This window comes from Python bivittatus, unplaced genomic scaffold (genome assembly GCF_059951505.1).
Source record: "Python bivittatus isolate LINGU-HERP-01145 unplaced genomic scaffold, Pbiv_v1 ctg000700_np1212, whole genome shotgun sequence".
Taxonomy (NCBI): Eukaryota; Metazoa; Chordata; class Lepidosauria; order Squamata; family Pythonidae; genus Python; species Python bivittatus.
The window spans coordinates 4037457-4050258 of NW_028277098.1; the positions used below are offsets into that span (position 1 = coordinate 4037457).

At 41.2% G+C, this 12802-nt stretch overlaps 1 protein-coding gene across 1 annotated transcript in view; it reads left to right on the forward strand.

Annotated features, from left to right (window-relative positions):
- TNN (tenascin N) overlaps positions 1-12802 on the forward strand; it is a 43465-nt gene that overhangs the window by 11260 nt on the left and 19403 nt on the right. Inside the window, exons 3-6 of the mRNA XM_088153618.1 lie at positions 362-733; positions 4893-5156; positions 7578-7760; positions 10128-10217. Coding sequence (XP_088009744.1) covers positions 362-733; positions 4893-5156; positions 7578-7760; positions 10128-10217 — 909 coding nt within the window. The remainder of the gene's footprint in view (positions 1-361; positions 734-4892; positions 5157-7577; positions 7761-10127; positions 10218-12802) is intronic.

The window sequence follows — 12802 nt, forward strand, 5'->3', positions numbered from 1 at the left end:
AAGAGGCATAGAAGGGACCCCCCCTAGTTTCTCGGGCTGTAAAGGGGAAGGCGGGAGAATTGTACTGTCAGACTTGCAAGATTCTGTTAATGTAGCTTTACAATAAACTAGGATTAGCTTATCTGGTTGTGCTTCCTGTTTGGCCCACCTGGTAAGGCTGACAGGCAGCAAAACAAAAAGACAGCTTTTACCTCAAGGTGCTTCTCAGCTAAAACTGGAGCTCATACATGTAAACAGGGTGTCAGTGTTCATTATTCCTCTTAGGGTTCTTTTCAGGTTAGTTGCTCTGTGCTCGCATCTTGGTGCTCATGTGTCTTTGTCTCCCCTTTTCCTGCTCTGTTCTGGAACTCTTACTGGACAGGTGTATCATCCTGCAGTGGCCATGGCACTTTTATTCAAGAGATCTGCAGCTGCAACTGCGAGGAAGGCTGGGAAGGGCAGAACTGTTCCCAACCCACATGCCCAGGAAATTGCAGTGGTAACGGGCGTTGTGTTGATGGCCGGTGTGTTTGCAGTGCCCCTTACGCTGGTGATGACTGCAGTCAGCTCCTGTGTCCTGAGAACTGCAGTGGAAATGGGGTCTGTGTCAGTGGGGTATGTCAGTGTTACCAGGAGTTCACTGGAGAGGACTGCAGTGAGAAGAGGTGCCCTAAAGACTGCAGTGGCCATGGGTACTGTGACAGTGGCGAGTGCTACTGTGAGGATGGTTTCACAGAGCTAGACTGCTCTAAAGGTAAGAGTCTTTTCCTGGCTTTCTCCGCAAAGACTACCACTTGAGGCATCTCCAGATGACGATTTCATTGAACAGACATTTTTCCATTGGCCTTTTCAACACACCATGTCTGGAAGCGGGGGGGCGGGGGGGGGAGAATCTCATTTGACCCTCTCCCAACTTTCTCCTCATTGCATGCAAGGTCAGGACAGCCTTTTCTGTTTCTGCCTTTCTTTTTATTAGTTAAGTCAACATGAGAGTGACTAGAGAAGCCCAAAATACTGAATAACTTTTGGAATGTTATTTCACTGATCAGTTTTAGTGTCTTGAATTCATCTTATTATTTCAAATACTGAACTGTGTTCTGGACAGAGCCCTCTCCATGCATGGGCCTCAGGCAAATGCTCCTGTTATTTCCTCTCAACCTTTATACAAGTCACGGGTTCTTTTTCAGTCAAATAAGTTTATGGGAGGTCTTGAAAACACTGCTTTCCATTGTTTTCCAGCAATTCTTCCATCTTTTAAAAATATTATAATCAAAGAAAATCCATTACAGTATGAAGAAAAAGTATGGGTAGCTGTACAATATCTTTTGGTTGCACTAGGAGCCATTGGTTGAAAAGTTGCCTAGGTTGCAGTCGCTAGGTTCTCATCCTAGATAAAGCTACTCCTGGCTGAGTAAACAAGAGGGTGAACTTGATGTTTTCACTGTAAACCACCAGGAAGCTTTTCAATTCTAGCAGTACATAAATGAAGTAAGTACGGTAGGTAGGTAGGTAGATAGGTGGATACTATAGATGAGAGAGAGAATGAGAGAGAGAGAGATGTTCATATCATGGTCACTAGTCTGATTCTAGCAGGCTGATGAAAGAGGCTAAAATTGTATGCAGAGGCCACAGGCCGCCTCCTCCTGGTTCCCTGTGGGGGTTGATTTTTAAGCAAATGGGCAGCAGTGTTCGGGAGCTGCATTTCTGCTTTTTCATTCCAATTTCTGCTGGGTACTTTTTCTTTAAGACCTGGCACTGACATGTTACTGAGTGGTTATAAACATGGATTTGAAAATAGATTTATGGGCTGGTATAGAATCAGTTGCTACTACCCTGCCCAGGATGAGTTTTAAATAACTCCTGTCATGTTACTTTATAAGGATTTTCCTGAATGCAGGTCTGTTGTGTGTCATAGGATCCTGGAGCTGGAAGAAGCCATTTAGTCATCAGGTCCAACCCCATGCTTAGTGCAGGAATCCAAATGAAAGGATCTCAGAGGGATAGTTTAGTAACCTCTGTTTGAACACACTCAGTGATGGGGAGACAGTCTAACTGTCTGAGTTCACAGAACACCGAAAATGTACGAACCACAAATATACAGTGCTGTCTGGGTTAGAACAAAACACTGAGCCACAAACTAGCAAACTATGTAGCCTAGCAATTTGTCCCAACCCAACCCATGTGAATTGCATGATTAAGTCAGACAACTCTGAACATCTACTATATATGCTCCTTTGAAAGGATGTGAATATCACCTTGATGAAGTTAGGTACGAAACACTGTTGTCCAATAACCATCCCACCACGACAAAATGAGGGAAGAAAAAACACTTTCCTTTGCACACAGGTTATAACTGCAGGGCAGCTGGGAAGTCTGTGTGTAACTTGGCAACAGTGAAGAAAGGGAAGGGACAATTCACTCAGTATTGAGAGAGATCCTTCACTCCAAATTATAAATTTTACGCTTTATTTTTTTAATATGCACACTGAAAGAATAAAAAAAGAAAAGAAAGGTTACAAATTTAAAAAATGTAAATATTTGTTGTATAGACAAAGCAAAGTTGTTCTACTGTATATTTTCAAACTACTGATACCTTATTTGGCATCTACAAAAAACAGTAAGTCTTCAAGAACACAATTAATACATGAAATAACTTCTGTCTGAAAGAAAGCCACCACGACACACATACCATGTTATATGGACTTGATCACTGCAAGATGTCATGATAATGAAAGATTGTTTGATTGTTTTCTATGAAACAATTTTTATTACTGCCCATTTAGAAATTTTATTTTGAGTTCAGGAAGAAATAAAACCTCATATTGAATATTTGGCAGTGTGTTTTTAGATTGCAAAGCTGATAACCTGTTTCAGGAATGCCCTCCTTGGATAGGTAGGAAAGTGTATGCAGCTAGGAATATTTTGTTAAAATATTACATGTAATATTTACTTGGGGTTATTTAGATTTCAAACACCATTAGGCCTATTTGGCCGTATGCTTACATTTCAAATATTGCCATGATATCATAAGTGCACCCTTTTAAGTTAAAGACAGAACTTGGTAAACCTTCAAAAAATCTGTGTAAGTCCTGTCTTACTGGGATATTAAATAAGATCTGGTAGGGCAAAAGTGAAGGTTGAACTGTTGACCCCCATTTATAAAACCGCAGAAATGAATTTCTTGCTTAGCCTGCACTTTTTGCTCACTATCTATGAATTTTAAGAAGTGATCTGGATGCTGACTTTAATCTTTGCCAAAATTTAGTTTCATTGTTCTGCCTTTTTTCTAATAGGAATTTTGGGTAACTGTAGAAACAGAAAATAAAACTCAATAGTATCCAAATAAATAATAAGACAAGATTATTAATTCACTCTCCTCTGCAGTCAGCGCAGAATTCTTGGTGGAGAACTAGTGCTGTAACTGAAAAGGCCCTTTTGGTATGCTTCCTCTTGAAATTTGTTTTTATCTACCCAAAGCAGATCTTGGATATTGAACATAATATTTATTACTGCTGCTATTGTTTACTAGTGACTTAATCTGCCAGAAAGTGCTCTCTAATCTCTGTTGCAATGAACTGAGAGTTCTGATTAATTTGCCACTGGATTTGTGAATAGGAAGCATATTATCCCTCATTGTAAGGAGTGCAGATGAGTACTTCAACAATGCCAGTTTCTCTTCCAGTGAGGTTGACACTTTTCTAATCTACTTACTTTTCTAAATGTTGTAATGGTACATGAAGCCACATAATGGACTCTTACGTAGCATGACTATATTTATTGAACCATCAAGGATTTTAACCGCCAATCTGAAGAAAGGGCGTTTCCAGTCTTTACTTGGGTAGTCAAAGGATGACAAAATGCAAAAGAAGACACCGTTCCTATATCCTTTAAGGAAGATACAGAAATCTACAACACTTCCTCTTTTCTGCAGTTAAGTTACCTGTGGGTTCCTTGCATTTGATCAAACATTTTGCTTGAAAAAAGGAAGTCTACTTTCTCAGGTTTTTTTTTTTATCCGCACTCAATCGTGGCCGATTCTGCGGTGACTGCCTGGACGAGTCCCTGCAGTTTTCAAGGCAAGGTGTTTTGGAAGTGGTTTGCTCTTGCCTCCTTCCTAGAGCAGGGCCCAGCTGGCGAGCGCAGGAAACGGGGTTTCCGTTGCTTCGCGCCTTTTTCGGGCGTGCGCAGCTTCCGCGTCACCGACAACTGCTCCCGTCTCCTGTGCAAGCGCTGCCAGCATTTTCCTCCCACCGGGGTGAGAGTACCCATTTATCTACTCACGTAAGTTTTCGAGCTGCTGGGTTGACAGGAGCTGGGGAGGAAACAGGAGCTCGCTCTGCTGCGCGGAGCTGGGCTCGAACCGCTGAAGTGTCGACCATTTCTGGCCGGCACTTTCAGCATCGTTAAGCCACTGCTGTTTCCCAAATCTAAGCCTCACTCAGAACTTAAATTGCTAAATGTCCAGCAATGGAAAACATATAAAAATATATTTTACTGCAGGGCTTACAATCACCTGAGGGAGAACTAAATTGAAAAATGGCTCCAAGCTAAGTTTAGAATCCTTCATAGCTTTTTTTATGGCAAGAGGGGAGATCCCATTCATCAAATCTGGAAACTGAAAACAGTATTAATGCAGCTTGAAATGGGTAGATTTTACTAAATCCCAGATTTGTACTTCATCATCTGATGTAGAAATCCAAATTCTGAAGGAACTGGACACCCTGTTGCTTAATGCATGAAAAACAATGGCTGCAAATCCTTATTGCCAACACCTGGGTTGGTAAAATACAAAAAATTGAGAAGCTGTAGTCCACACGCTGCTGAGCAAGTCATGCAGACAAATCGAAACATGATATGCCTTGTTCAACTCACAGGGTGCATTATTTTAAAATCTTCCCATTATTTCCCAATAGTGCTTGCTCCATGGAATGTCCATCTCCTTAAAACCACAGAAAATTCCCTAGCCATTGGCTGGGATAAGATGACAGATGTGGACTATTACCTCATCAGCTACTTTCCTGTTGGGGAAGAGGCCTCGGTGAAACAAGTACAGGTGCCCAAAGATCAGACAAGTTATGAGATTCTGGGTCTGTTTCCTGGCACTGAATATATAATCACACTTCGCAATGTAAAAAAGGATGTTTTCAGTGAACCGGAACTCCTGCAAGGTACCACAGGTAGGAGCACTGCAATTCTCTTTCCATTATCCTTGGACCTGCAGGGTCTTGCACTACCAAGAGAAGATTAAGACTTTGAAAAACTAATAATGGAAACATTGTTCCTTAAGGAAATGGTGCCTTATACGAATTATGGTTGTCTGAATGAACAAATGTCTGAATGAACAAATGATAGCTATTGCTAATATTTCATCCCAACTTGGAGACTAGTGTGCTAAAAAAAAAAAGGGAAGTAACTGATAGCCAGGGATCAGCTTAAGAGATGTTTCCATTAACTCTCTTTGCAATGTTTATATCTTCTTAATTTATTTCTTCATTTTTCTGCTTCCTTGGTTCAGCTCCAAAGTGAGGCCAGAGGGGACACCCCCACTGACTGGAGCCACATTTCATCCCACTAAGATTTTCTTTTTTGGAAAAATATTTGTACATCTGTGCCATGACAGTGGCAGCTTCTCTCTGAAAAATAACTGTTTTGTTCAAAGACAAGAACTACTCTAATTAAACAATATAGCAGATGGTGCTGATGTTCCCTCAAGTTTTCTCCAGTTTGGGTAGCTTTTTTCATGATCACAGCCACCCAAGAGTCACTCAAGTCAGGCATGAGGAGTAAATATCCATGGCCTAAATTAGTTTCCCATGGGGCTTCTTTCCAAACCCACTTTCCCGAGGCCCCTTCTCCTATCCCCAGGTTTTGAAAAGGCAAAAACTCATCACCGAGGATCAGAATTGAAACCTTTCCTCCCATCCAGTAAGACTTCAACACAGTCCCCACTGATGATTGTGGAGATTGTTTTAATACCTGTTGTATGTATGGAAGCATTTTTATTTTTTGGTGCGGGGAGGAAGAATCTCAGGAACAGGGAAGGACGAAACTTCCCCTACCCAATGCTCAAAAATCATGTCTTCAGTCAAATCAGTATTTAAAACAAAGTGCATTTGTCATGTATGCAGGCTCTTTTATAGCCTTATTGTACTGGGGACTTTTGAGGAAGAAAGGGTTAATCCCCCCTCCAGGGTACTAAATCCTCTAAAAGATGACCTTCTCATGCTGCAATCAGACATTAACATAATCATTAATATTAGTAAGTACTATTTTAAAACCTACTTGCCACAGTGGGGATTTGAGGTAAGGTGTATGTCCACTTGTGTGAATGTACAGGAAGTCTATGTATGGTTCTGAACGAGGGTTGGGGAAGCTACATACTCACAGTGAGGTAGCTCTGTCCACTTTACCTGTAGACAGGTGTATCTGCAAGGGATGATGGTAAAAAAAAAAAATCAAGATGGTGTCTGTGTCCATACCATCAAAGCCCCACCCCTGTATGTGTTCTATGCACCTGACAGTCCTAATCAATTCAGTAAAATGGATTCAGTGAGATGTACTTGTTCGCATATATAAGAACAAACTATTAATACTACTTTAGGCTTGACACCCCCCTGTGGATGCTCCTGCGTGAAGGACTATCTTTGATGGCAGGCAGGCTCAGTTAAACTTGCCACTAGTTGTTTGTGTTCCCCTGACTTAAGAGATCCTGGGGTGGGGTGGGGGAATAAGGAGCAATGCACATAAAAGAGGGACAAGGCTTTGATCACATAATCGTGGCCACCGTCCTGACTCCTTTCAGATACCAACGTGTCTAAGAATTAAATATTAAAACTTTCTAATATTATGGGCAAGAGGCAAAATATATGCCAAACATTTAATTACTGGTATTGATACCAAATTTACTTCTAGGACAACTGTTATATTGCACAATTTTTTCTTTTAAACTTATATAAACGTTTTTATTTTATACTGTATTACTACCCTATGTCTCTATTTTTTATTTTAAGCTGCTGGCCTGTAATAAAGAATATCTTTCCATATATAAACTGACAGTGTCTTAAAAAGGTCTCTGGTCCTCATGATTACCTATAGTGTTGTGATCTTCCTAAGAAGGAGGCCTAACTCAACTGCTGACATGGCCCTAATTTATCCTAAAATACATTTATCCTAAAACTCCATGTGTGTTTTTTAAATCGAAGAATGATATATTTGTATCATGGTATCAATACATAAAGGATCCAAGAGGGGAAATGGAAACAAATATAGTTGCATTTATACAGATACATTCAGGAGGGTAAGCATGGCTTTTGGAAAAGTCTGTCGTTGGTTGCTGCAGTGATTCAAAGCACTGAATGACTTGCAGAAGATGGCTGCCGTTTATAATGGTGCAGGCCCCATCATGGTAGCAGAACCTGTAGGCTAATATCGAAATGGTTTGTGCAAAAACACTACCAGATTTTGGGAAAGCACCCCTTTGATTATCATAGCTAAGTGATGATGTAATTCTCCATATTAAAAATGTTGTTATAATTAACACTCTGAGAAGAAGATTGGCTGTTGTAGTCCTGTTTCCTCCTTGTCATTGCTCATTTCAGTTGTGTCTGCCATTGGGCCTATCTGGGTGACAGAAGAGACGGAGAACTCCTTGGAAATGGAGTGGGAAAACCCGGCAGCAGAAGTGGATTACTACAAACTGAGGTTCAGCTCCTTGCCTGGGGAGGAGAAGGAAGTGGTGGTTCCCAAAAGTAATGACGCCAAGAGCAGATATATCCTCACAGGTAAGCAATCGACTTCAGTGTCTAGTTATCCAGAATAAGGGCAATACATTTGTTCATTTGGTACCATTGCAGCCTATAAAAAGTTGGCAGAGCAGTTGCATGACTGAAAAAGGCTTTTGTTTTCAGAGAGAGGGATCTCGTCTATTTATGTTTTACTGTCTGGTTATGTGCTTTCCATATCTGGGATATAGGTTTAATTTTCTTGGAAAGGAAGCCTCAAGCAAGGGGTAGGCTCTCTTCCTCGGACAGTGAGCATATCTGGAATTCTGAGAAGGCACTTCCGCAGCATGTAAAACCGGGAGTCCTTACCTACTCACAAAATGCAAAGCGGAGGCATCACAGGCGATGATCATAAACCACCCATTTAGCAGCAAGCAACTACTGCAGACACTCTCCAACCCCTTCTGGCAATCTAAGACGGTATTTCTTACTTTTCCTTACTGTTTAGGCCCACTTCTTATCAAAGCAATAAGCTGCAAGCTCCCATAATTTTTCTTTTCCTAAAAATGCCTCCCTAAATAAAGATGATGCTAGAAGTTGGTACTTTGCTTTGCAGCATACCAGCCTTCAGTTGTTATTGTTATGATTTAATGAAAAGAATACAACACCCACCCACCCCTTTCCCCAGCATTCAGTCAAGCAGGGAGGCAGGTGGACCCTAAAAGATGTGGTTAGGAGTTAGGAGCACCACTTTGCCCCCTCCTGCATTAGAAGCTTATGATATTTTATATAGGTTAGAGCACAGAACATAGGTGAACACTGCAGTAGCCAACCAGATGCCCTGACACATACCTGATTTCCAAGGGAGCAGCTTCTAAATGCTTATAGAATCAAAATGTGTGCTTCTTCCTTCCTATCCAATTTGAAAATGTCGTTTTCTCTTTTTCTTTCTCCCTTTTTTTCCTTTCCAAGACAGCTATATTAGATAAAAACAGAGCCATTTTTCTTTCAGATCGAAAGGATAACTGCAGAATCCCCTCCCTAGGGATTGCTAATGTGTTTTAAAAGCATAAAATCACTGTGGCAATGCAAAACCTGTCTTTGTTAATGTTGATATGTTGGCACAGTGATGGCTGGGTAGGATGCTATGAGAGCTGGCTCAACTTGCACCTAATTATGCACAAACATGTGCTAACAGGCTCTTTTTTTCTGCCATGTCCTCATGATGTTGTCTTCATGTCATCCCCACCCTGTACCTGAGGAAACTTAAAATCCTTCTTAACTATTCCAGATTTTAGGTACTGTTTTCCCTTTAAGCAAGCAACAATCTGTGGCAGTTTTGCTATGGGTGCAATATGAGATGTTTCACTGACCTTTTGGTCTCTGCCAGCTTGGAGATCTGGATCAGTCTGAACAGCAGCTGACTTATCACAGGAGGTGCAGGATAAAGTGGGGAGAAAGAGCCATCTCGGCCTTTGTGGCTTAAAGGTCCAACTCTCCCCATGCCTGTCCTCTGTTGTCCAAGCTGCTTTTGAACATGGTTTAGTGCTATTCCAGAGTAGCACTAAACTTGTCTCCAGATGAAGGTTATCAGCTGAAATTTAGGCTCCCCTTTAAAACACAGCTACACTTCCACAAAACTACTGGTCTAACCAATTATCAAAACTTGCTTCTCCAGTCCCATCCTATGTTAAGAGGGTGACTGATGGATATTTTCTTGCTGTTTGGTGATGTCTGATGGAAGGGGAGAAAAGCAAAACCAAGGAATCCACCATTTTCTATCCTTAATATGCCTTGTACACGATGTGTAGGCATTGTGCCTATGAACCTTAGTTCTACCCAACCTGTATATTTGTAAATAAAACACAAATTTTACAAAATTCTGGAAGTCTTTTGTGTCCTTCTTCAAAGGAAGCTGAATCTGAGAGAACACTACAGCCTATAAAACCTCTCAGTGCTCAGTTAGGCTGCATATAGCCTTAGACTATTTAAAGTTCACTAGAATGAAGACAGTTCAATAGCTGTGGTATTACTACAGCAAAGTCTTTCTTGTGCAGCTATAAAGTGGGATATGCAACAAGGCCTGTGATGAAAACTGCAGATGACAGCCATAGACTTACAAAACAAATTTTCATATAAGCTGGTACAAAACAGTTTAGGGCTTTACATCAACAGCTTGATTTGAGCTCAGAAACCCATTGAAAAGTGATGTAATTGTTTTGACTGCTATATGTAGAACTCAGGTGACATTTTACCTTTCCTCAAATATGACGTCAAAAGATCACTCTAGACATATTATTCAGGAAACGTAAAACAATAAAGGATTTTAAAACTTGTCTCAATAAATCATGAAAGAAAAGGAAACAAAGGCACAATCGTGTCTCAGAACATGTTATCTTTTTGTTCCTCCCTTTCTTCTTTTCATAGGTTTGAAGCCAGGAACCAAGTATAAGATCACTATCACATCTGTGAGGAATGAGGTTGAAGGCAAGCCGTCCTCTGTACATGGCTGGACAGGTATAAACAAAAACTTTGTTTGTAGCATAATGAAATCCTTACACAATTTCACAAGCACAACTGTTACTGGTCTTCACAGTTGTCACAGCAAACTACCATACTGCTGGATCATCCTGAGACTGCCAAATGGCCCCCCATTCTTTCCAATTGCCCGATGCGGAAAGCTAGTGTCCAGAAAGACACAACAGACATGCCAGGAGGGAAGGGGATTATCCCAGTTGACTCTAGTCCCACCCTTTATGTGTTGTTTGGTTGGTCTGCAGAGTCATGGTTGGTCTGCAGAATCTAATGAGTACAGACTAGATGCATGCATGTTCTCTGAGTGCCAAGGACAATCTGTACAGTATTATATGGCTGTGTGCTCAAGATCAGTCGCAATATGTGAATGTTGGGGGTATGGCCTGCCATGCAGTTCTGACACCTGCTCCCCCATACATTGAATATAGAGAGATTTTAGCCACTTGAGCAGGACTTATCTCAGTGTTTCTAATTTGGTGCCTTCCAGATTCTAGAATGTTCAGTTAGCAAGGCCATTGGGGCAATACTGTTTGGGATTAATGCGCAACTTGGGGGTCCTCCTAGATACAGAACTACTGCAGCTGTGATCAGGAGGGCTTTTGCACAGATTTTTAAATTTTTATTTATTTATATATCAAATCTATCACTGCCCATCATCCATCCTGTGTGCCAGTTGTGCCCCTTCCTCGACTGGGAGGCCCTTCAGATGGTCATTCATGACTTAGTCCCTTCACAATTGGACTATTGTGAGCTTTCTGACAGCCTTTTGCTCTTCAATTTCTGATACAAATCTTAGGGAGACACTTCCCCACCTCAAAGTTCATTGGCCCTGGGAGTTCTATACTGATACCTCCACATGGAAAGTCCCATACTAAAGGCCATTGTAGGCCTATTTAGAGTGCAGGCCCTGTGCCAATGCATGGAGAGGAAAATACATCTTTGGTAGCAGGTTGTACTCCCTACTGCCACTTCTTCAGTTACTAGTCTGAAAACTAGAGTGTGGGCTTGTCATGATAACCACCCTTTTGGCCTTCGAATCCAGTTTAAAATGTACCAGAGATTAACTCAGACTGTTTTGACCATTTCAGATTAAAACATCAGGGTGTGAAGAGCTCAGTCATGTTTATACATTTGTCACTTTTGGTTGGCTCATTTTTTGCTTCTATGTGGGATAGCTGCCACACTCCTGGCTTTGGAATAAAGGAGACCACAAGTCTGGCTTCAGAGTCACCCAGGAATGAATCGTCTAGCATGACATCAGTCAGAAAGCAGATGGCTGCAGCTGCAGGTTTTGGCAATACAGTTTGGGAGAGCCAGTCTGCTTCTAACTGTATGTCCCAAACAAATGACAATGTTGGTGTGAGTGAAGCTTAATAGTTACTTGTTGGCTGATACATTTGAAAATAGCTTGATCAGAAAATGTCCCTTTTGCTGGAGATTTGAATTCGGCAGGAGTCTTGTTAGAGGATGTGCTTCTGAGAACATGCAGAGTGCTAAAAGGATACCAAATAATTAGCATAATAATTAATCTGTAGCAGCAGATCCCAGTCAGAAAATAAAATGTTCATGGTATAGTTGCCTTGGTTGCAGGATATAGCTTAGCCCAACTATCAATGAATGCTAACAGACATTCCTTATATTTAGAGAGAAAGGTCAATTTATTAAGAAATATATAAGTTTGGAAAGCTTACTTTTCTCTAAACAACATCTTAAAGGTCATGACTTATAGCCCAGCAAGAGAGAGGAAGTTCTTTTTGTCTGTTAACACAGAGATTCATTTAACCAACCATTGGCCAAATAAGAAGGAGACCCAGGGACAGGATGTGAAGACCCTTTCCCTCATCTGGCTCTTGCCACTTGCCCCAGTGGACAGAAGCCTTTTCAGTGGAAAGAGATAATGCCGTCTTCAATATGTCTGCTAAGAACAGTTGTGGTTTCCATGGAATGTTGTCACAAGCAAACAAGGTGTTTCTTGAGGTATTTGCGTCCATTTAAGAACCAGGAAGGAATTCTCTAAAACCAGTCCTTTATTTAAAAGAAATAGGTTGAATGTCCAGCTGTATCACTCTAGGAGAAAGAGATGGTTGGAACCATTGCACCATAGCTTCAAGATGTGTAAAATCTGTAATGCTTTGTCATCCATTATCTTGAAGGCAAGTCAGCAGGTGTGATCCAGTATGTGTCTGGGGAGAGTTGGGAAACATGGCCATGTCCCCAGCTTTTGATCACTAATCAGCATCCACTACAACCATTCCCCTCTCAGCATCTGCCCTCTCCATAAGAACTTTTGTTTCCCAAGTGCCTTTTGTACTGGACACCACTAGCCCTGTCGATTTTTGATACCAACTTCACTCCAGGATTTGAACAAGTAGCAGAGAGGAGAGCACAGCTAGATGTAGCAGTCCTCCTCCTCCTCATTGCAGTGTCCAAAAATAATGAGGGATGTCAGATGGAGCTTTTCTTGCTCATTTTCTGGTTTCTTTGTATTTGCCAGTTTTAATTACTCCCCTAGTGCAGCTTATTTGAAGACAAAGTCCTGAAGTCCATCATTACTGTCCAGGCTGATA